Source organism: Chamaea fasciata, unplaced genomic scaffold, assembly GCF_029207755.1.
Source record: "Chamaea fasciata isolate MVZ Bird 193981 ecotype frontalis unplaced genomic scaffold, bChaFas1.0.hap1 SCAF_8, whole genome shotgun sequence".
NCBI lineage: Eukaryota > Metazoa > Chordata > Aves > Passeriformes > Sylviidae > Chamaea > Chamaea fasciata.
Window position 1 is genome coordinate 8,542,028 of NW_027094093.1, and position 21,917 is coordinate 8,563,944.

The following is a 21,917-nucleotide window of genomic DNA, read 5'->3' on the forward strand; positions in this document are numbered from 1 at the left end:
GAAAATAATGTCTCATAAGTTGGGTCCTTTCCTACAGCAGAGGCAAACTTAATCCTGCTTTTTAATATTTGAGAAAATTTGCTCAAATTTAAGTATGGATATAAGTGTCAGATTTGATTTAATTGTATTTTGCTGGAGACTTTGTCACATACTTGTGAGAGAGTGGTCCATTTTCTAACCCCTCCTAATGTCTAGTACTCATTTGTGATACTTTTCATACCAAGATTTAGAAGAGTCACTTAAAACTGACTACACTGAAGACTCTAAATACTAAAAATGAGAAGCCAATTAGAGCATGATGTAACAATATATTGTTATATATTCTTATAACAATAACCTGTGCTGCTTGTTTAACTACAGTTTACTACAACTGCTAATTTGGACACTTTGGAGATTTCCCGCAGTTCATAGTTAAAAAATAACCGCAGATACATTGATCACCCTTGTCAGATCTGTGTCTGGCCATCTAAAACATTAGACACAAATTATCCAATACCACCAGAGCTACCTGCTAGGGCCCATCAAATTTCTTGGAAAGAAGCTGTCAGTAATGAAAATCCAGGAAGAGAAATACAGAGACAAGAACCCCCTCCTCCCTGGAATGAGAAGGGCCTATTACCAGTTATTTGTAAAAATGTAATTTTTACTCTTTTGTACACTGTCCTGACAGCTGTCTCCTGACAAATACCTTAAATAGCATCTGCACATCAAGGTGTCCTAAGAGTCAGCACAACTGATCCCCTACTCTTCGGTAGCAAGATTTTGTTTACCCAAGTCACAGTAAACAAAGGAAATCAACACGAAGCAGTGGCTGGGAAAGACATCAAATGTTTAAGTGAGTACAGTCCTTACCTCGGATGTCACCACCAGCACAAAAAGCTTTTCCTCCAGTTCCCTTTATAATTATTAGGAAAGTTTCAGGATCTTGCTCCCATGTCTAAAAATAAGTAAATATTTCCACATAAGACTAAAATCTGTGCAAATAATGCCTGCTCTCTATAGTGTCTGTAATTCTTACTTTTTCAAAAAGCAAATCAAACCATACCTTAAAATAGATTGTCTTAAACTGGAGTTTGAGATGTAAAAATGTCTTTCTGCCACTTCTGCATCCTATTCAACCATGGGAGCAGAAATCAGCAGAGCTGCCTTTCATATTTCAGAAAAACACTTGTGCCCAGCTCTCAGCCTCTGGGGAAAGGTAGCACCTCACAAAACAGGCCCTGACAGAAATCAAAAACTATGATACCTTTTCAGGCTGGGCTTCAAAAATGTCTAATAAATACCAAAAGGCATCAGACAATTATCCAACAAATACGGGTATCTAATGAATTGGACCCTGTGCATAGGATAAATAGCATCATTACATTAAAAGAGACTATTTTAATGCTTAAAATCTGATGATACTTCACTAGCTTGTAGAAATAGTGCCTGTAAATCCAGGAGTTCTCATTTAAGGAATGACACGGACAGCTCCCTGCTTCCTGTAGCTGGTATCTTTTATCTTCAGCCATGCAGCCTCTCCACAAAACATGCACTCCACCAAGAGGCAACACCACTGCATAGGTTGAAATTTGTGCCAAGTGACCTTTGGGTGGGTGTTGCCCAAAGGAACACACAAATGCTGAGCACTGACTGCTCTCAATTCAGTCCTGGTATTAACATGGATGACCATTTACCTATGCAGATGCTAAATTTAACTCTGTCTGATAGCTCATTTCTTTGATGTGTCTCCTCTTTCTAACTTGCTTGAAACTGCCTGTTTTTTTCCATATATAAATCTGAGCTCATTGTACTCACACAAACTTTCATCCTTTATATCAGTACACTAAGAAGTGTCTAACTGCATTTTAAAATTGGTTTCAAATAGCATATGTACAGTGGATGGGTGGAAGTGGGGCTACTAACCTTTATTTGAGGATAAATTTGTTGGATCATAGACAGATTTAGTGCATTGAGAGCCTTGGGTCTATTCAAAGTTATTATTCCTGCACCTCCTTTCTTTTCCAACAACACTTCTGGTGTCGAATCTGTCTGCTTAGACATTTTCTGTGCATGCAAAAACAAATAATTAAAGCACATGTCATCAGTTAGAGAACTTAAAAACATATCTACAAAAGTGGTTATGGAAATTTATTCTCAAAACACACTATTTAGGATCACAAAACATGCATTCTGGAATTGCATGCTAAGTTTTTCGCTCTGTACTTTGATTTGCATTTCCTAAACAGTTCTTTGGAAAATACTTTGAGTCCTTCAGAGTAATAAACCTCAGATAAGCTTTTGCACCACACATTGTTTTACAGTAAGATTTTGAGTTCATGTAAATAAAACTTATAACACAAATACACACACAAACACACTGGGGAATAAAACAAAAAACAAAAACAAAACAAAAAAACACCAACACCAAAAAGTAAAATAAAACAAACAAAAAATTCCCCGACCCCACTTATAAAACACAAACCCATGGTCCCTTAAAACTGACATTCTGAAAAAACTTGCAACAATTAGAACAATGACAGTTCCATACATCCTTACTAGTAGTTTGAGACTTCAAACCCAAATCTACACCCTGCTTTGTCTTTAAGTAACTTTTAACAGTAGAAAACAAATCCCCTGAACTATTTTCACACTCACAGTGGGACTATACTTAAGGAACTTACAGAAGGTAACACAGAAACTATCGATAAAGGAATATCTATAAGGTAAAGCCAAAATAATCAAGCTTTAATTTACAGTATTAAAAGACGCCTGTAACAAAGTGCTCAAAGATGTGGGCAATACTATGCCTGAGCAATAAACGACAGTGCTCAGAACCACTGTGTGCAGACACATTAGAAGTTGCATGTGCTGTGTGCCTCAGGGGAGTTCAAGAGTCCTGAAAGCTTCCAACTCAGTCAAACATGGTGCTGCTGTCCTTACCAAATGTTGTAATATTACTTGCAGTCTGTTGAGCGCCCTCAGCCTGAAAAGGAAACATTAAAAAGACAGTTCAAACTACAAACCAGCCACACAATTCCCGGAATATCTGACTGCTGGGTGAAGCAAGGCAGCGGCAGAAAAATTTGGGAACACAAGTGTTCTACATTCTTCCTGTCAGAACCAATTAAATTAGGCCACAATTTTGTTATTCAAGCAGTTGGAAATTTTTTGCTTATTAATAAATAGACAGCAGATACCAGCGTCAGCTACTGATGCTTTCAAGTTAGGAGAACCTGAAAACACCAGGACTGAGGGGTTGATGATTGACGCGCTGTGTGTCTTTTGAAGATCTACAGCCTTTTTGCGGGCACGTTTAAATATTGACATTAATAAAGGAAAAGAAAAAAAAAAAAAGTCTCGTCAAAAACCTTCGTCTATTTCCAAACGCTTCCATGACCCAAACGTGCCCTGGCGTGTACACACGTTTTACATACATTTACACAGGGTTTGTGTAAGAGCTCGCACAGTGCTCACGCTTCTGTGGGTGACAGGAGAGACCCAGGCTGTCAAACTTTGAGAGCACGCCACTCCTTTTGTGCAATGAGACTGTTACTGATTAATGGCCTCTGAGGAAGGCTCTACTGGCCACGCATCAGAGCTGGAATGAGAAACTTCACCTTTCAGCTACTTCAGCGCACAGACCCAGCCAACCACACGTTACGCGTTAATGCCACGGCATGCTACGCTGGTTTTTTTTATCACACGCTAGCTTTTGAAGGTGAAAGTTAGTGAAGGCCTGGCTGATCTAGGCCCAAACTACAACTCGCAGCAGCTACGGCGCTGCGATCCCCGGCCGGCTCGGGCCGCCGCTCCCTTCGCTCCCCGCCGCCGCCGGAGCCCCTGAGGGCGGCCCCCGTTACCTGGGCAGCGCCTGCAGCGCCCGGCCCGCCATGGCGGCCCCGCTCCCTCCCCGGCTCCGCGGCCCCGGCCGGCGCAGCGCGGGGCGCATGCGCGGCGCTCTCCGGGCCAGCGGCCGCCCGCTCGCCCTCACGGGCAGCCCTTCTCCAGCATCCAAGGCGCGCTCCTTACCCGGGCAGGAAAGGGGGGCTGCTCCCCGGCTGGATAAGGCCGGGTGGTGTGAGGGCATCTGGTGATGCAGCTGCTCTGCCGCGGGGCCGAGTAATGCCGCGGGTAGCAAGAACATCACCCGTGGTGCTTGCGGCTCAAGGTGGGGAAAGCTCGCATTGCCAAACTCCCTCCAGAGCTGAACTTCGTGGGCTGGAGCTGCATTTGGGCGGTTTATTATTTTCAGCAGTAACACTGCTTTCTCAATTTCTTTTTGCACCTGAAGCACCAGGCACAGCTGTGCTGCCCTCGCTGACACACGGACAGCGAGTGAGGTGGGCTGAAGGAGCCGCGCTAATGTAACATCCCACCGAGAACTGCTCCTCCGTGAAGGTAAATACATGGATTAAGAACTAGTTACTGCCCCAACAGTAGCTACAGACAGCCGTGAGTTCAAATCCAGCCTGTGCGTTCAGCATAAATAGACTCAGAAATTGCAACTTTTTAAAATATTTTTTGCCTTTTTAAAAATAATAAAATACTAAGGCACTTGCGAATTTATGACGCTAGGAGTCAATAATACAAAATTAACTTTGACATCAGTAACTAAGACCATTCCGTGAGCGTTTTTTCAGGCTGACACATTGCAACATGAGACTGATATTGAAAAGACATGATGAACCATGGAGTAAATGACAAAACAGTGCATTAGGTTGAAATGCAGCTTCGTCATATCTTCGTGTAACATCAGCTGCCTTGGTTCACATTTGCGTTTAAAAGAAAAAAAAACCTTAAAACCTTTTAGCAATTTTATTTTGCTGGAAGAAGAAGAAAGTCCTAGCTCTCAGAAGAACTTCTAGAGAAGTCTCCAGAGGGCAACCTTGCTCTTTATTTCTAAAATGATTCAGCCCCTGCTTGTATCATCATTTGTGTTGGCATTTCCGCTGCAAAGACTCTCAGACTATATTAAATCCGGTTGTAAAAATTTTAATCAAACTAAATAGGCACCAAAAAAAATCCCCACCACAACAACAGCAACAAAAAAACCACCCAGAACATTTCTCTATTAATGCAGTCTCAGTTTTCAGTCTTGTACAATGTGAACAAAAAATAACTGAGAGCAGGACATGAGGTGCTTTTGCAGGCACTGGTTTAGTTCCTGCAAACAAATTAATTGCAAGAATTCATTAGGTGATCCAGACTATTCAAACTTTCACCTAAAGGCTACATGATAATCAATGATGCAGCTTCTTGGTGTCATCTTGTGTACAGACAGCCTTGTCCGCTGCTTTGTACCAAGTGCCATGTAATTAAATCTAAACCAGACTAAATGACACCAAATTGTCACAGCTGCCAAACCTGAACCCCGAATACGTATTTTAAAAATTATTTTTGAGGATAACTCTGCAGCTCTCATCCAGGCATTACTAATAAGAGAGTTTGATAAGCAGGTAATATTTTTGTTTCTCACTTCCTGAGACTGAAAGTCTCTACATTTCACAGACAAATATGAACAGAACTTTTCTGTGGGATAAGCTCTTTGTTAGCATTGTTGTGAAAATGAAGAAATAGGTGTGTGGAAGCTAACCTTGGGTAAGAGCAGGTGGAGGCTCTTTGAAACCCCTGGAATTGGCCTAACAAATTCCACTTGTACATGGGCAAGGCTGTAACCAGGCCATGATTACACAGGATGTGTGTTTCTGGGGGTCCAAAATAGAAGCTGGTGATCTGGTTCATCTTTTACTTATGCTGATTTTGATCTGTTCTCTTCCTGTCCTCAGTGTAAATAATGGTGCAAACCCTTTGTGGTTTTCCAGCTGCATGTCTCATTTAGGACACAGGTGGGTCTGCTCCTCTGAAAACAATGAATTAACAGCAAGCCTTGCCTTGAGACAACTACTGATTTCTCTCAACGGTGCTGACGTTGAATTTATGCTTAAGGTTTTCTTTAAATTCTTCCTTCCCCCCCCCCCCCCCCCCCCCTTTTTAAGTCATTTTCAGGAAGAAGGGGTGGTAACAGAAGAGCCACCTTCCTTGAGCCTTCATTTTCAAACCTGTTGGTGATGGCTTGAATTTACCTGGATTTTTTTTAGGGGCAGGGGATTCATAGGTGTTATAAAACTGCTGGTTTTTTCACAGCAATTTAGCTGACTGCAGTGCTGTCCAAAAAGCAACTCAGATATCATCTGGTTTTTAACAGTCCTCCTGCTGCACACCCCATTTTTTTTTTCAGAGTGGAATATCAAAGTGAAAATGCTTTCTAAAAAGTAAATAAAAACGTTCTCTAAATAGGCAGTGGGAAAAGAGTGAAAATAATGGAGTAGCCTGAGAATTAGCAGAATGAGATGACCTTTAACTTGGGAGTTTATGGATTATTTACTATTGGCAAAGAGGGCTGCACAATACTGGACCAAGCCTGAGAGAACTGGGAACTGAGAGTGTGCAAGTGCAACAACAGAAGGATAAGCAGGTTGTAATTCCTCCCCCTGGAGAAATTTCCTGGCAGCGAGTTCAGCAGGTTTGAAAAGAGAAAACAAGTTGCAGACTGTAGGAGGTCTTTAGAGTTGAGCAGATGTTTTCAGGTTTTGTGTCTGGTTTTGGCTTTTGGATTTTTTTGGGGAAGGTTTTGTTTGTTTGTTTGTGGGATTTGGGATGGGGTTTTTTGTTTCTTTTTCAGAAAAACATATAACTTTAGAATGTAGGAGCTCTTGCTCTCCAGAAGGATTTCAAGAGCAGCTCAGCAACACTCTGTGTGCCACCTGTACACTCCTAGTTAAACATTAATTTGTGCCTCACATTTACCTCGGAGAGCTCCCAGAGTAGTTGACCAAGACCAGATAATAAATGGTCCAAGTACTTCATCGTGTCCCATGCTGCTGTTTCCAGCTTTGCTGTAAATTCAGTCTTTTCCTCTGCTGGTCTAACAGTTGGCATCTCATTTCTGTGTGTGTGGGTAGTAAGTGCATCCTTACAGTGTGTGAAGGTGAAGGGAAAACGAGTCTGTGAAGGTTTGACGAACAGAATGGGAAAATTTCCAGTTCGTGCCTGCTAACTGGTTATTACTGTGCTGACAAACAATCCTCACATTGTTATTTCTCAGTCCAGACTCAGTTGAAGGCCCTCTAAAACAAATGACACAGGTTGGAATTCCTCATGCCAGCTTGGGTACCGATAGTAAAGGCTCAGGTCTGCAGCAGGGACATCACTGAGAGCAGAAGTAGACTTAAAATAAGCAGAACACGAATCTTTTTTCACTCTCTAACAGCAGGCCAACCCAGGGAAGGACTGAAACACCTATGTAATATGGAAAAACAAATTTTTGCATTTGTTTTTAACCTGAGTAACTTCATGTGAACAGTGTGCCTTCCCCAGGGCTTTTGGTCAGAGACCTTTCAGATAATGCAACCATACAACATCTGAAATCATAGATTTAGGATGAGGGCATACAGCTAATGGCATGCAGTAGTGAATTTCTTCTGTAACAAGAAAGTGTGTGAGGGAGGAGAAAAAAATCAACTTTTATTTTTCCCTTTTTTTCTTCCTTCACCAGTTAATTTGCATCTTATCAGTGGGGAACTAGAAAGTGTTTGGAAAAGGCTGAAAGCAAATCCGTAATGAAACCGTGTGAGCGAAGTAGTTTTCGTTTTCTTTTGGCCTCCGAGAGCACCGGGGAACGCGTGGGAGGGGCTGGGTGCCGCTGCAGATGCTGCCGCGTTGATGAGGCGACGAGGGAGGATCCAAGCGAGGTCCATCCAGCAGCGAGTTCCTCTCTCCTCCCACCAGCCCGGCTCAGCCATGGCACTCGTGCTGCAGCCACCTTGCCAGAACCCCCTGGGTGAGACGGGACCCTGGGCAAACACCCTCCTACATCTTTCTTCCCTGCTGCCACAAGCAATCTGTCACTCCTCTCCCCGAACCACCCTCCACCTACGTACAAAGCCAGAACTGTAAGGAACGCCCTCTTCCCTCCTCCTTTTCCTCCCCACGAGCCTGTTCTCCGTGGGTGAAAAATGCCATCTTCCCAGAGAGCTGGTCACCCCCGACTTTGGCTTTGAGACCCAAGCTGTTTGATACCTTTTAGGACTACAGCTTGGAAAGCTCCGCTCGCAGATCTATTGTGTTCGTTTTTCAATTGCATATAATTGCACATGTGCAGGTGGGAAGGGGCTATTTGCTTCCCACTCGCTTTGATACGCCTCCCTTCCTAAGCTTCCTTCCCTTTCTGCTCTCAGCCTCCCACGCATTTAGCAATGAGAAATGCTGCAGAAAACTGACCAGCTACCAACCCGCCCACCTGAGGAGGAGGAGCACCAGCGGCAGCAGCACATTTCTCTCGCTCTCAGCTTTTTAAACACAGTTAAAAAGAGCTGTGGCGTGGGTGGAAATAGCTGTAGGGAGTGTGTGTGGGAATGGGGCTAGAGGAAGGTGCATTTTTTTTCTTGTTAGGACGGTTAACTTCTAGTGGACAAAAAAAATACCCCAAAGATATCTCACAGCTGAGGGTGTCTTTGGCTGTGTAATTCTTGAGTTTCCCAGGTCTGGAAAGGATGAAGCAAGTGATGGCAGGGAAGGTTGCCTTCCAGACTTCAGGAGTCTGCTTAGCCAATGATATCTGTATTGCATCTCGTTGTGTCATCACGTCTGCTGTTCTGCTCTCAATGTGTGTGCTTGATTCTGTGAGAGTCAGAGCTGCCTGTATGTAGGAAGAGAAAAGGCATGTGGTTTTCACACCATGTGGGTCTGTATTTCAAAATACTGTCCCCGTTGGACCTCTTGAAATAGCACTGTCCCAGAATATCAGTTAATTCAAGATTTACTCTGTGTGCTTCTATAAGAAATTAAAATCAAGCTTATTTGTGTTAACTGGTTGTTATTTGAGGTGCTTTGCTTATATTACATGAAAATAGCAGTGGAACTAGTAAGGAAAACAGGACTTCTAAGACTTGTGATACAGAGTGCAAAGTGGTAGTGCTGTTTCTTAAGAAATCTCTCTGATAGACTTCAAGAACCAAGGGTCCTTAACAGCTGTGAGTTTCTGACTTGGTTTGACTTAGCTATTTGAAATACAGATTCTACCATACATAATCCTCCTCAATGTTGTCCTTACACGAGTTGGTTGCACACATTCTTCTCAAGCCAAAACTCTACCCATACATTGGTTTTGACCAGATTTCTCACCAGCACCAGACCTTCCATTTATGTTACTGATGCAGAATCTTATACCAGGATGTGGTCTTTAATGATTCAGAGGTGCAATAACTGCCAAATAATGAAATTCGACTCTGAAAGCATTGGAGATACCTGAAAAAAAATATATTGTGCAGGACATGTAATTTTCTCCTAGTGAGTAGAAGTCTCTCACTGACTTCAGTTGCTTCCTCCACAACCTGTCTCCTGTAGCTCTGGAAATTTTACCTTCGAAATGGAAGGCAAATGTAGGCATAATTTTTAGGCTCAGAAACAAAAAAAACTATGAATAAGCCTAATTAACACATTTGCATGTGACACAACAGACAGATCAGCTCATGGACTTCTGTTAGCAAGAGCTAGAGCCCTATCAATGGAGATGTAACCTTAATGGAACTAATTATCCTAGTGTTTTAGAAGTCTTATTTATGAATAGTGAATAATATTTTAAATATATCCTTCTAACCTTCCACTGAATCTTATGTAACTCATAATTATAATCTAGTGGAATTACATACCCACCCTGAGGAGGAACAATATTCCAGATATTAAGTTCATGTCACTTGACTGATTTACTTTAAAACATTGCAGCAATTCCTTTGTCAGTAGCATTTTGAAGCACTATTGGCCTGCTTGTAATCCTACCTCATATTTAGCATTGGTTCAGTTAACTTTGGAGGTAGTGCTTTTCATAGCTTTTATATCAATGAATGTACATCAGATTTTAAATGCAGATTATAAGCTTATCTTGCCAACTACTATTAGCCTGAAATTTTCCTTGTATGATCTATCTGTTGTGGTAAAATTATATTATTTGAGAAGCAGTAAAAAAAAAAAAAAAAAAGGAAGATCACCCAAACATTTAGAATCATTAAAAACCTATTTTAGGAGCTCAGTCCTGTATAAAAGATTCCTCTTGGCCTCCCTGATTTGCCTGTTACTTGGCTGGAACGTCACACACTTTGGTCTTGAACCATCTGCTTCCTTCTCAGGGGTCGTAGTGAATGACTGGTTACCTATTTTGTCTCCATCAGAATCATAGAACATTAAGCACAGAAGCATTTGATGCTAATTAGTGGCTTTCTGGCAGACCAGGGAACTGAGCACTTCAGATGTTTATTTCAAGAATTTGTTACTCTAAATTGAACTGAAGCTCTTCAACACGGCGATCTGGCTGACAGTATGACAGTCAGCGTCTTATTAAATGGATGTGGTGTATTCAAACCTTTCTGTTTCTAGCCTGGCACCTCACATAAGTATTCTTTTCACTTGAAAAGATCTACATTTTGTTTTAATAGTCAACGTGAAGATATTTTTCAAAATTTCTTTCTGTTTTATTTCATCCTGGAGTACAACGAAAACTGTTCATAAAATAATGACTTGAACATTGCCTAGGGAAAGGTATCTCACTTAATGCCCCAAATGATGCAAAGGACAGCACAGCAGAGTGGAGAACGTAAAAATGAGGGAAAAAATAGGTCAGTAGAATAAACAGAGGCCTTTAAGCTATTAAATAAGCATCAATCACTCACTGCTGCAGACGTATTGTGTTCAAAGTTTAAATTATTAGCATCCAATATGGAGTAATCATGAGTTTCAATGCAGCTCAATTTATCAGGTCTGTGTATAATGATTAACCTGGCAGAAGGATGTGTAGCAAGTCAGAAGGAGAAGTGTTTGTCTTTGTTTTGGCTTTTCTTAAAGAAAGAAATATGGTCACCCTGGCTCATAAACAAACTTGCAATGGCAGTGACAGAGTACTTGGTTCCTGGAGCACTTATTGAGTGGATATACTTCCCTTGGGATACAGTGCTCAGTGAAGGGAGGCAGTGGCAGCTGTGGCAGGGCACAACACAGATTTAAATCGTTCCAAAGGAAATCCGTGGTCTCATTAGCTCCTCTCTGTGATCTCAGTCTTGCATCTGTTCCATGGATTTCATGGTGCCGCTGGTTCTCCTGTCCAGACCCAGGCAGTCCATCACTCTCTGTGGCTCTGCAGTAGCAGGCTGAGCAGACGCTCATGTGGCTAACAGCTCTGTATGGGAATAGATATAATTATTGCAGAAATAACATGGAACTCAAGGTGATTGAATCATACTTTGACACACCTCTGTCTGCCAAGAAAAATGCAGGCACTCCCTTATAGAGCTGTTGCTAAGAGCACTTCTTCAGGCTCCAGGAGTGAGAAGGTGCTTTATTGTACAGTTAACTGCAGGAGTTAACAGCAGGGTTTCAATCGGGGACCTGCCAAGATATTAAAGCATGTAATTAAAGGCTGTGCTTCTGCCTAGGAGATGTTGCACCATGTGGAATTAGTCTGAGACACTATTCTGTAAATTTAAGACCTTTGAAAAGTGATTTTATTGGCATTGGTTGCCTAAAAAATAAAGAAGAGAGAGTTCTGGCCAGCACTAAGACAAAATATCTATTGTTTGTTTTATGCTAAATTTAAATAATTTTAAAAGAAAGCAGAGACTTTATGAGAAAAAAAAAAAAAAGAAAAATAAAAAATCCATTTTCAAATTGAAATGTTAATGGAATTTTTTCCCCATGACTGAGCAGGAGAATCATGAAACACATTTGATCTGTGCATTTCCTTTCCTGTGTCACCACTAGCATCCCTTAGCTTTTGTGAGCCTTTTGGAAAATTCACCATTGACCAGTTACCTTCCTAGTAAGAGACATACGAGTTTTGGTGGTACAGCTGCCTGTCACCTCAATTACAAGAGCAACATGCAATTTTCAGCATGTTTCAAATAGTCTGAAGAAGCAGGCAAATGAGAAATGACTTCATTGCTTTTTCACTATTCTATTTTAGTTCTCACTGCTGTGAAGTAAAGAATCTGTTTTATTGTAACATCAACATTAACGTTTTAGTTGACACAGTAGGACACCATACACTGGTGATAACAAATGGCATCTTGTCATTGCTCCTATTAGTGAGCTAAAACATAAATATATTTATCTGTATGTTTCCAGTGCATGTACCAGAAAAAAAGCCACATAGCACAATGAGCCAGGACTATGGGATCCAGAGCAAGAAGATTCAGATGCTTTGAAATTCTGTGTTGCTTTACAAATCAACACATGGAATATATTTCCCAGTTATAGAAGACTGTTCTGTGAACTGTTATAAACTGATATTTAAAAGGGACTATGTTACAAGGGATGTATGCTTTTTCTTTCCAAGCAAATAATTTGACCCTGGCTTAACATGTGAGCCTGTAACTCTGCCACCTGTCAGCTGTTACCCAGATCTGCAGAAGGAAATGGGCCTATTTTTTAGCACAGGACAAACAAATCCTCCATGTACTAAAATGTGCTCGCTCAGCCACACTCCTTTCCCCAGGAGTCTCTCAATTTATCTTTTCTTCTGAGGAAATTTTCCACCTATCTAAGAATTTCCCACGTTCTTTACTTTTGAAACTTTTGAAGTAAAGAAGAAAAAAAAAAAAGCTTAGTATTTATATTTACAGAAGTAACAAGCCTCAAACTCTGTCATGTTCTCCAGTATGTCATTTCAGGCAGGGCTGTAGGGTATTTGCAATCATCTGTCTGTTTCCCAGGGACTCATTTGCTTTTGTTAGTTATTCACAGTAATCAGTCCCTGTGCTCGTAGGTAGGTACCATAATTACTCACCACAGAATGACTGCAGCGGCAGGTTGTGACTTTGTCACTGCACAGTGACAACCAGAGCAGTTCTCTCCGGAATATGTGTGCTAATTCTGGAAGGTGAAGGAGAACATTCTCCCTTCCAGTTGTGACTAGCATCTGGAAACTTGACTGCAATGACCCCGCTGTGTAACCTTCACTTTTCCTGTTCAAGAGGAGGAACTCTGCAGATGTTGTAACCTTTCACACCTATCTAGCACATAGAACCTGAGTACTGTCTACTTATCTCAGAAAAAACTCTAGTTCAGATGTGTTTCTAAAGAGCTTTAGCTCAGGAAATAGCTAAATTGAAACTGTAGTTCAGTTCACTTTTTGTCTCCCTTTTCTGGATAGGTGTGGGTTAATTAGTAACTAACCTTCCAATATGCATTTCCTCCTCTTGCACCTTTTCTGTATAAACTGTGTGTATTTGTTCAGCCAGTGTTGTTGCAGGATCACCCCCACCCTGCTCGAGTCCAAAGGTTTACCAGTTTTGTTTAGCTTATAAATCTAAAGATGAGTAAGATAGAACAGGTTTTGTAAACTAATCACTGCATTCTATTTTAGTGATACTGCATTGACTTACAATTTGGGGCTGTTGGGTCAAAATTTAAAATATAGTGCAGTTTGAAGTTTTTGAAATTCCAGTATTACTATTTGGAATGGTAGTTTGTGCTTAAGTTACTAATTTAGAAAGTGAGAAATACGAGACAGACAACTTATGTGTCACATACATTTGTGTCTATCCACATTTTCATTTTTGCCAATGAAAATTATAAATAACACATTTTACTGGAGACTTTTCAAGATTTGAAGTCTTACTTCTGGGAGTGCTATCTGAAGGGTTTTTAGGCATCAGGAGGGCTGATTCACAATTGTACACCGTAGTGCTCAGTTTAATTGTTTAACTTTTTTATTCCACTTCAACCTGAACAACAAAACCCCCCTACAGTTCAGAGCTGATGGCATTTGCACTCTCTGTAGTTATGTTATTCAGCACACAGGCTACAAAGAAAGAAGAAACTGAGACCTTAGGCTTTCTTTAACATTCCCTGCTGTTCCTGCTGTCAGTGGCCAAGGCTGTGGAAGACATGAGGAACATTTGACTGCTGCTTTTCTGACTTAGATACAGCTGATGACAAGGAGGGGCCAGCTGCTGATAGCTTGCTCTTGCTTCTCCTTCTGTCATTCAGATAGGAAATGCTGCTGCTTTAAATAAATCAGCAATAGGAAATAGGAATAGGAAAAATCCTTTTCCAACTCAGTGCATCTGTAAATTATTTTTAAGGCAAAGCATGAGGATTAGTGACACTCACTACATGGTAACCCAGGGAACTGCAGGGCCCATGAAATCACCTGTGGCCCAAAGGGGAGCTGCAAAACCTTGAAACATTTAAATGTATGAATGTAAGATATTCTGAAAAACTGAAGGGAAAATAAATGGTGATACAAATTTTTTGAGAACTATTCATTTATTGTTATTCTAGTATCTTTTAGTTGTTCCCCAGAAGATTACAGGTCTTGGAAACAAAAAATCCAGTAACCTGGGGTTTCCTCTTCTGTGCACGTTCTTTTGCTGGCACTTGACAAACCTTCAGCATCCATAGTATCTTTGCAAGTTTTGGACAGGTCTCCTCATAGTTTCATTTGATGTTTCATTTTCCATGTATGAGAAGAAAGAGTAAATGAATTTGCTTTCTCCAATTCAGGACTTTTTAGATCTGCTGTATCCCTGCTAATTAGCCTCTTTTCCTGACTGGTGAATACTAGGCTACTCAGCTGTTCCAGGCAGAGGAGTCAGTCCAAACTTCTGAGCATCCTTCCTGGAACTTTTCTAACATTAACATATTCTTTTTGAAAGGAGGAGAACATCCTGTTTTTTTTCCCTGTAAATCTTATGAAATCCACGTCTGAATTTCTCTATGTGTGAAAAAAATAAAACCAAATATTATGCTTAAATAGAATTATTCCTTACTTTGCAATTGGTTTTGCACATACAATTTTTTTTTTCCTCCCTCATAGGTACTTTGACAGTTTTGAACCTTCTGGTAACTAACAGTTAACAGCATGCTGTAGCAATACAAGAAATCCTCAGGGAGCTAGGTTGTACATCCTAAAAGCAGATAAAATCATTTGTTGCCAACTCTGCAGGCAACAGGCCTTTACTCAACTATTTATAGAGCTATTTATAGGGGAAGAGAAGGGAAGGAAGAAAAGGAATTAGTAAATGACTTTAAAGAGCACAGGTACTTAGAATTCATAGTCGATGTGCTGATTTAGAAAGTCAGGAGGTATGACAGAAAAAGGGTAAGGAATGTTAATAGTGCTACATAGACAAAGACTATTTTTTTCTACTTTTGTCACCTTCCTGTGTTTTAGATTTTTTTTTTCTTTTCCCACCCAGCCATTTCAAAGGCATATCCTTGCAATGACGCATCAGTTTTCTGTCTGCTTGAGGTTTAGAAATAGCTGAGCTGTTATAAATAGATCACAATCTGCAAGAGACACGACAATGGAAACACTGTAAAAGCTTCACTGAAAAATTTAGAGGTGGATTGAGATTCTGGCTGCCTCCTAGAGTAGAAGTGCTCGGTTTGAAATGCTTTATTAACCACTGCAGAGGAACCCGTGCTCTGTGTGCGGCAGGAGGGAACAGCCAGGTGGAATCAGGTGGCACTTTCAGCCACGGTGCCAAGCAGAGAGTGAGTCCAGGCTGATCCCTGGGAGCTCTCAGCTCAATGACGTGAGAAGGAGGCACTCTGCTGCTCCTTACTGCAAAGCTAAAACACGAGAGGCACTCACTCTGTTAAACACTGTAGAGACACTAAATCAGAATGTTTAACTTTTACACCACAGGTTTTCTGGCAGTATTTGTGTACTCCAAATTGATAGCATTCGTCAAGTTTACTCCCTTTTTCCACTTTGCCTCTAAAACACCTTAACTCCAGTGAGGTGTTGTAGCATATGGTTGAAAGCTTGACCTTGTCAAATAAGGCAGTGGGAAAATCAGAACTGGGAAACAGTTCAATATCCCTTTGTTTCTGTTTGAGAAATTCCTTTGTAGGGTCATTTAGATCCTGCCAGCACTTCCAAACAGACTTTGGGAAAATGTATAGCTGTTCTGCACTAAAATCTAAATACCTGAGAGGGGAGTTATTCCCCCAGCCATATACAAATAGCTGAGGTCCATTTTCTTATACTTGACTATAAAGTTCTGTTAGAGACACTCAGAAAGATCCTTTGGTAACTTTGGGAAAAATAAGGCATTAAATGGAAGGAACAAACTTTCTCAAAGATGTCTTTCTGCCTTAAAGAGAAGCTGCTTCCTGAAACAAGGCTATATCACAATAGCTATATCATGGCAACTAGCCTAATATCAGCTACCCATTCTCAATCCTTGCCAAACACAAACCACTAATGTAGGACCTGCTCTTTGCCTGAAGTGTCTCCCCAGTTTTTTGTAATAGAACTTTAGGCCAATACACACTGCAGAATCAGGTTCTTCAAACCTAAATTAGCATTCTGTTGAAAATTAAACCTATGTTCGGGGTTTTTTTCACAGTCAGTAATTTTGGTTTCAGGTTTGGAAAAGAAGCATCGCTGTGGAAGAATTCAATGAATTTATTGATGAGCTCGGTAAGTATGTAGCTATTAATATCTTCTGAGATTTTGTTTGTCTTATTTTTATCTTCAGTTTCAGACTCTGAAATAAACAGATGTTCCGAAGCTTTCCACTGAGAATAGTATAATATGCTGTCTTAAATACATTGTGATAACTGGGATATTGTAGGAATAGCTGTGTGCAGTATTGCTGAAACAATTTGTACCTTTACATGAAGTAAAGTACTTTATTTCACATTGCACTGATAGCCCTAAAAAGAAAACATCTAAAATATTTCTTGGATATTATTAAAGATTTTTCTGTCCAACCAGAAAAAAGAATGCAAAAATTGAAAAAAAATATGTAGCTTTGTCCTTTAATATTATCAGAGAGCATTAAATCTGCTATTACTATTCCATGGCATAACTGGCAATATAGTTTACCTGTCCTAAGCACATTTTCAATAGCTGAGTCCTTCAATTTGTCAAAAAAAAAAGTTTCTATTTTTTTCACAATCACTTTTGATCAGAGATACTGCTTTGAGTGTCAGTGTAACTGAAGTCTGTGGCAATCCTCTTACTGAGACTTAAGTATTCAGGTCCTTTGTTCTTTACAGTGACGATATCATCTCAAGAGTTTGAGAAGGGCATCAGTAAATTGCTCATTGTTTTCACACTTTGAGGGGAAGGACCCATTTGAAATTCACCTAGAAACTAAACTAAACTACTAGTATTGCTTGGATGTTCTCCTATTAACCAAGAAATTAAGAGTTGAACCCATCAGTCATGTTGAAGGTCCTGAGAGGAAATACAGAATAAAAAGATCAAATGTTTTCTGGGAAAAGAGGCTAGATGGCTTGGCTAACTGTGACTCCCTTCTGTATGAAAAGTGACATTTACTGCTTTTATTCACACTGAGGCAAAAAGAGTTAGATGTGAGGCCTCTGAAGTCAGCAGCTAGCCTTGGTCCGAATTGGGTGCAATCTGTTCCTCAGTACAAAAGATTATTTCACTGCTTGTGTCACTTAAATTTACAGGTACTAAACAAAAATGCCTTAGTCGTAGTTTAGGTTTACAAAGCTACATTGTAGAAGATCTGAATTTAACCAGGGAGATAAAACTACATGACTGCACTTGCATCTGATTAAAACAAACAAATAAAAACCAGTTCTGGTGGAAAGTGCTCTGAGTTATCACCTTTTTTTTTTTAAGCCATTTAAATTGTGAGAGCTAGTCCTTGTATTAAAAGAGAAGAATACATAGTGCTGTATAAAATCAAAAGTAATTTTCTTGAATAGTCTTTCCATATGTAGAATATGGAACTAAAGAAACTCAATTAAGATTTCTTTTGGTCAGGGAATATTTTGCCATGCAGTGGTATGGTATTTCCTTTAAGAGCTATTGTCATAAATTTATTTTTTTAAAAGCTGAGAACTCAAATTCCCATTGGCCTCAAGTCATTGACTAGTAATTAGGAAAGCAGAGACATCTGACCCTATATGCATTTCTTCAGTGGATGAAAAGGACAATAATAGTAAAGAATATCTTGCTTGAATGCTGGTATTTGCTAAATCCCTTGTTCTCAGAGGGGATAAAAGGAAGTTCCTAGGGATCAGGGAGAATTGGTCAGTTTGCTGTCTCTTGGTCACACAGCTGCAGTCATCAAACACATGAAGCTCAGTAGGTACTTGGTCCACTCAGAGCACAGCATAAAAACCATGCATTTGTTTTACTGAAGTCATGTAGAAGTAAGGACTCATTGTGCAAGGACATAGTGGGCAGAGGAGGTAGGAGGATGTGTCATGTTTCTAGCTGCTTTGCCTGCCCTACTCATTTTGCATTTTAATTTTAACATTTCTAGTGTTTACTTAGAATAAGATGTACGAGCATGTGGGAGCTATCCCTTTAAGTTTTAAAAGTTGAATTTTTTCCTGGGGACCCCAAAGGGTCCAAGTAGATCCATCTCTTAAGCTTCCTTCCCTCTATGACGACAGACCAATGCAGAATTCATTGCAGGTTCAGTAGATAAGTTGCATAAAGTGTCTCCAGCTCCTGCCTGGACTACAGGGTCAGCAGGGCTTTGCACATTTCCCAGTCTAGGGGGTCATGACAGGATCAAGGACATCCCTATTTTTGCATCTATTCAATGGCATCAGTGTTGTCAGCAGCCCAACTTAAACATTTACTCTGTGGACAGCAAGACCACTGAAGCTGTATTTCCTATGGGTTTGTGTATCTGTATTTTTACAAATGCAAATTCCTTGCATTCCCTTGTGTCACCACTTCAAATGTTTCACCTGTCCTTTTTCTCCAGTTCCCTCCTCTATTCCCTTACCTGCCTCCAACTTCTCCACTGCTGCTCAGGCACAAACAGTGATTCACTGGACAAATTGACACTGGACACTGTGGAGTTCCTGCCCTGGAATTTCCTCCCATGGAGGGCACTTGTTTTGCCTTTCTTTTCTGCACTATGTTGTAGGAACACACTATGTTGTAGGAGCTTAATATTTGTGCCCACCAAATTTAATATCTGCCGGTGGGTTTGAAGGTCTTGAGGTGAGGGAAGGTTGATTGCTGACACCATGCAAAGACAAATCTGAATTCAAGAGAAAAAAAAAAAAAAAAGGCCTAGCCGGTAGGAAAAAGTTGGTGTATACACACCCAGTAAAGATAGTCTCAGTATACACAGCTTCTGTCTTTGGTTTTGTGCATTGCTCTCCCTTCGCTAATGAATATAATGCTTGTAAAACTGTTGGATTAAAATTCAGAGGAAGAGAATACTCTGCTTCCCTGCCAAACCGGACAGACCACTGCACTGGCTGTCTTGCTGCCTGTGAATATTTTGTCCTTGGTTACCATTAACATTGCTGCAGCTGTGGATGATTTGCTGATTCACTTGGTGACTGTTCCTCAGTTCCTCTGTTGGGATTTTTCTCTAACTGGTAACATAAGACCTTTTAGTCTTTGAAGAAGTAAGGAAAAATCACACTGTTCCTCATACTAACTTAAAGTGTTCCCAGATTTACCCTGGGATATGTACAAACTGTTGTATTATAAAGGACTTCCACAGGAGGAAGAAATGAATGCCATAGTTGCCTTAACGCAATGCCTCTCCGAGAAAAGGATTGACTAACAAAAAGTAGTTTTCATGTTATGCAAAATATACTAAAGGTCTCATGGAAAGGAAAGCTTTTCTGTTGACTTCATTGTATTCTGGAGCAAGTCCTAGCAGCATAAATCTCACCTTCAACTTATCTTTCCAATCTTTTTTTTTTTTTTTGGCTCAGAGTTAAAAGCTGTCAAAGGGCAGCAGAATATTTTGGAAATTCTTGATTTCAAAGCACAGCTCCAACTTATTAACAAAACCAGTAAGTTTTTCTAAACATGAAAATTTAAGCTCCTAGAAACTACGTTTGCTTTATTTACCCTCTAACCTAAGGAACAAATCATGGAGTCAGCTGACACCACTTTGTCCTTTTCAAGCAAGGTCTACTACAGTTAGCTATGTGCAGTCCTAGCAGGTATTTGTAATTAATTTTGTTCATTTTACTTTTAAAAGATAATTACTTTGCTTTAATTTTTTAGTTTATTTAGTGCTTTCTTTTAGACATTAAATTTGGTTATTTGTTTTTTAAGCCATTAAACATTTGTAACTATTTTTGGCAAGCATTCTCACCATGATATATAGTAATGGGGAACACAAATCAAAATCTTTATAAAATAACACATGCATTGAACCAAATAACCCATAGGCATGGATAAGTTAACCCAGGTGTATGTTTCTAGTACAGAGGTTTTTATATGGCATGGTCATGTATGATTTATATTAATTTTAGAAAGTATTACTTCTGAATTTTTGAATATTCAGTGGGCATGTACATATTTATTAGTGTCTCTTAACTAAGACAAAAAGATTGGGTTTTGGTATATCACATTTATATATCCCATTTTACTGTCATTCAGACCTTGAGGTTTTCGAAAAAGAGGTATTTCAATAATTTTAATGGATTTTACACCTGACTCAGCTTTTAATTTTGTTTCATACTAGCAACCATTTAAAAAACCACAGAACTTTATACTTCAAGTGACTTAAAACTACATTTCTTTTTCTCTGAAGACTGCTTTGACTAGAAATATTTGTTATAAAGATACAGTAGGACAATTTGTGAGCAGTGCAGCAGTTTATCCATTTTTCCTAATCCTCATTTTCACAGCTGAAAGAACTCTCTGAGCAAGTGTAGTAATTTGTTAACAGGCTGCAATCCAGATGTTTACACACAGCCTGGCTGAAAGAAATAACTACGCAGAGCCCCTACTATGTTCAGATCTGCCCAGGCTAGAATAGCTTGTCAGGCTGGAATAATGCCGTTCTGTGCTCAGGCTTTTCACAATGCTCACCCCACCACACTCAGTTTGGGATGGATTGGGCTTTTAAACTCAGTAAGAAACCATATATATATATATATATATATATATATATATATAAACATTGTCCATCACTCTTTATTGGTCATATTCTGTTCTCTGGTCCTCAGATGTAACTTCTTGTTCACATACCAGATTATGCAGCAGCCCACAAAGAAATGTTATGTGTTTGGTCTTAATTCCTCTTTTCAGAGAGTGTTTAAATATTTAATTTAAAAAATTATTTAGGAAATGACCCTGGCACCTCTGACACCAAGTAGAAGGAAGGGGGATGATCACAATGCAAGTACTTAAAAACACAGCTACAAGAAAAGGAAAAACACAGCTCCAAGCAAGGCTGCAGAAGATGGTCACATTCCTAGTGTGATGGGCAACAGTGAAGTTATCAGAGGTTAGAGAAAAACTGCTTTTAAGGCTTCAGTAAATGTAGTCTGTGACTACAAAGATCTGCTTTTCCTTTTTAGTTGACAAACAATGACTGCAAATTATTTGAATTACATGTTCTCCCTAAAAGCTTTTGTAGTAATTTGCCAGAAGAGTCTCCATCAAGATGAAATAATTTTGTTTGGAGCTTAGATCTGGTTTATTACACTGACATTTTGTAATAAAACCCCCACTACATGAGCTGATAATAGTCTGTCTCTGAATTCTGCAAGATTACAGGAGGCCTGCACTCCTGGTCTCAGACGTGGTTTCTCTTTGTGGTTAATTAGCCGTGGGGGAGATTCTCAGAGATGACAAGTTCTGAAAATCCTTCCAGAGACAGATGATAAACAAGCCTACTCCTGCCCCAGGTCATCTCCCCTAGGAAATTCAGCTGTTGTCTCCTGCCTCCTTCAGGAGGAGCCTTTACTGCGGAGGTAGGCAGGATTTTAGTGGGACGCTGTCCTCAGTGGCGGGTGAATCCACAGAGACCGTGCTCCACTGGTTTGTGTCTGTGGCAGGGGAACGACCTGGAGAGAGCATTGCCTGGCGTGCCAGCTGGAGTCCCTTTCACTTCCGTGAGAAGTCCAATTAAATACGTGGAATGCCTGTCGTGCCTCTCTGTTCCTGTTCGTCTACCTCA

The 21,917-nt window shown here is 40.2% G+C and overlaps 1 protein-coding gene and 1 long non-coding RNA gene across 2 annotated transcripts in view; one reads left to right on the forward strand and one right to left on the reverse strand.

Moving 5' to 3' along the window:
• Positions 1-3,914, reverse strand: part of HIBCH (3-hydroxyisobutyryl-CoA hydrolase) — a 38,849-nt gene extending 34,935 nt beyond the window's left edge. The window contains exons 1-4 of the mRNA XM_066189577.1: positions 3,843-3,914; positions 2,923-2,965; positions 1,906-2,046; positions 853-937 (exon numbers count right to left, since the gene is read on the reverse strand). Coding sequence (XP_066045674.1) covers positions 853-937; positions 1,906-2,046; positions 2,923-2,965; positions 3,843-3,874 — 301 coding nt within the window. The 5' untranslated portion in view covers positions 3,875-3,914. The remainder of the gene's footprint in view (positions 1-852; positions 938-1,905; positions 2,047-2,922; positions 2,966-3,842) is intronic.
• A 150-nt stretch (positions 3,915-4,064) lies between these two features.
• On the forward strand, positions 4,065-21,459 carry LOC136293158 (uncharacterized). Its single transcript, XR_010722099.1, has 4 exons — positions 4,065-4,150; positions 4,274-4,380; positions 16,408-16,462; positions 21,080-21,459. It is a non-coding gene; the product is annotated as an uncharacterized lncRNA (long non-coding RNA).
• The last annotated feature ends 458 nt before the right edge of the window (positions 21,460-21,917 follow it).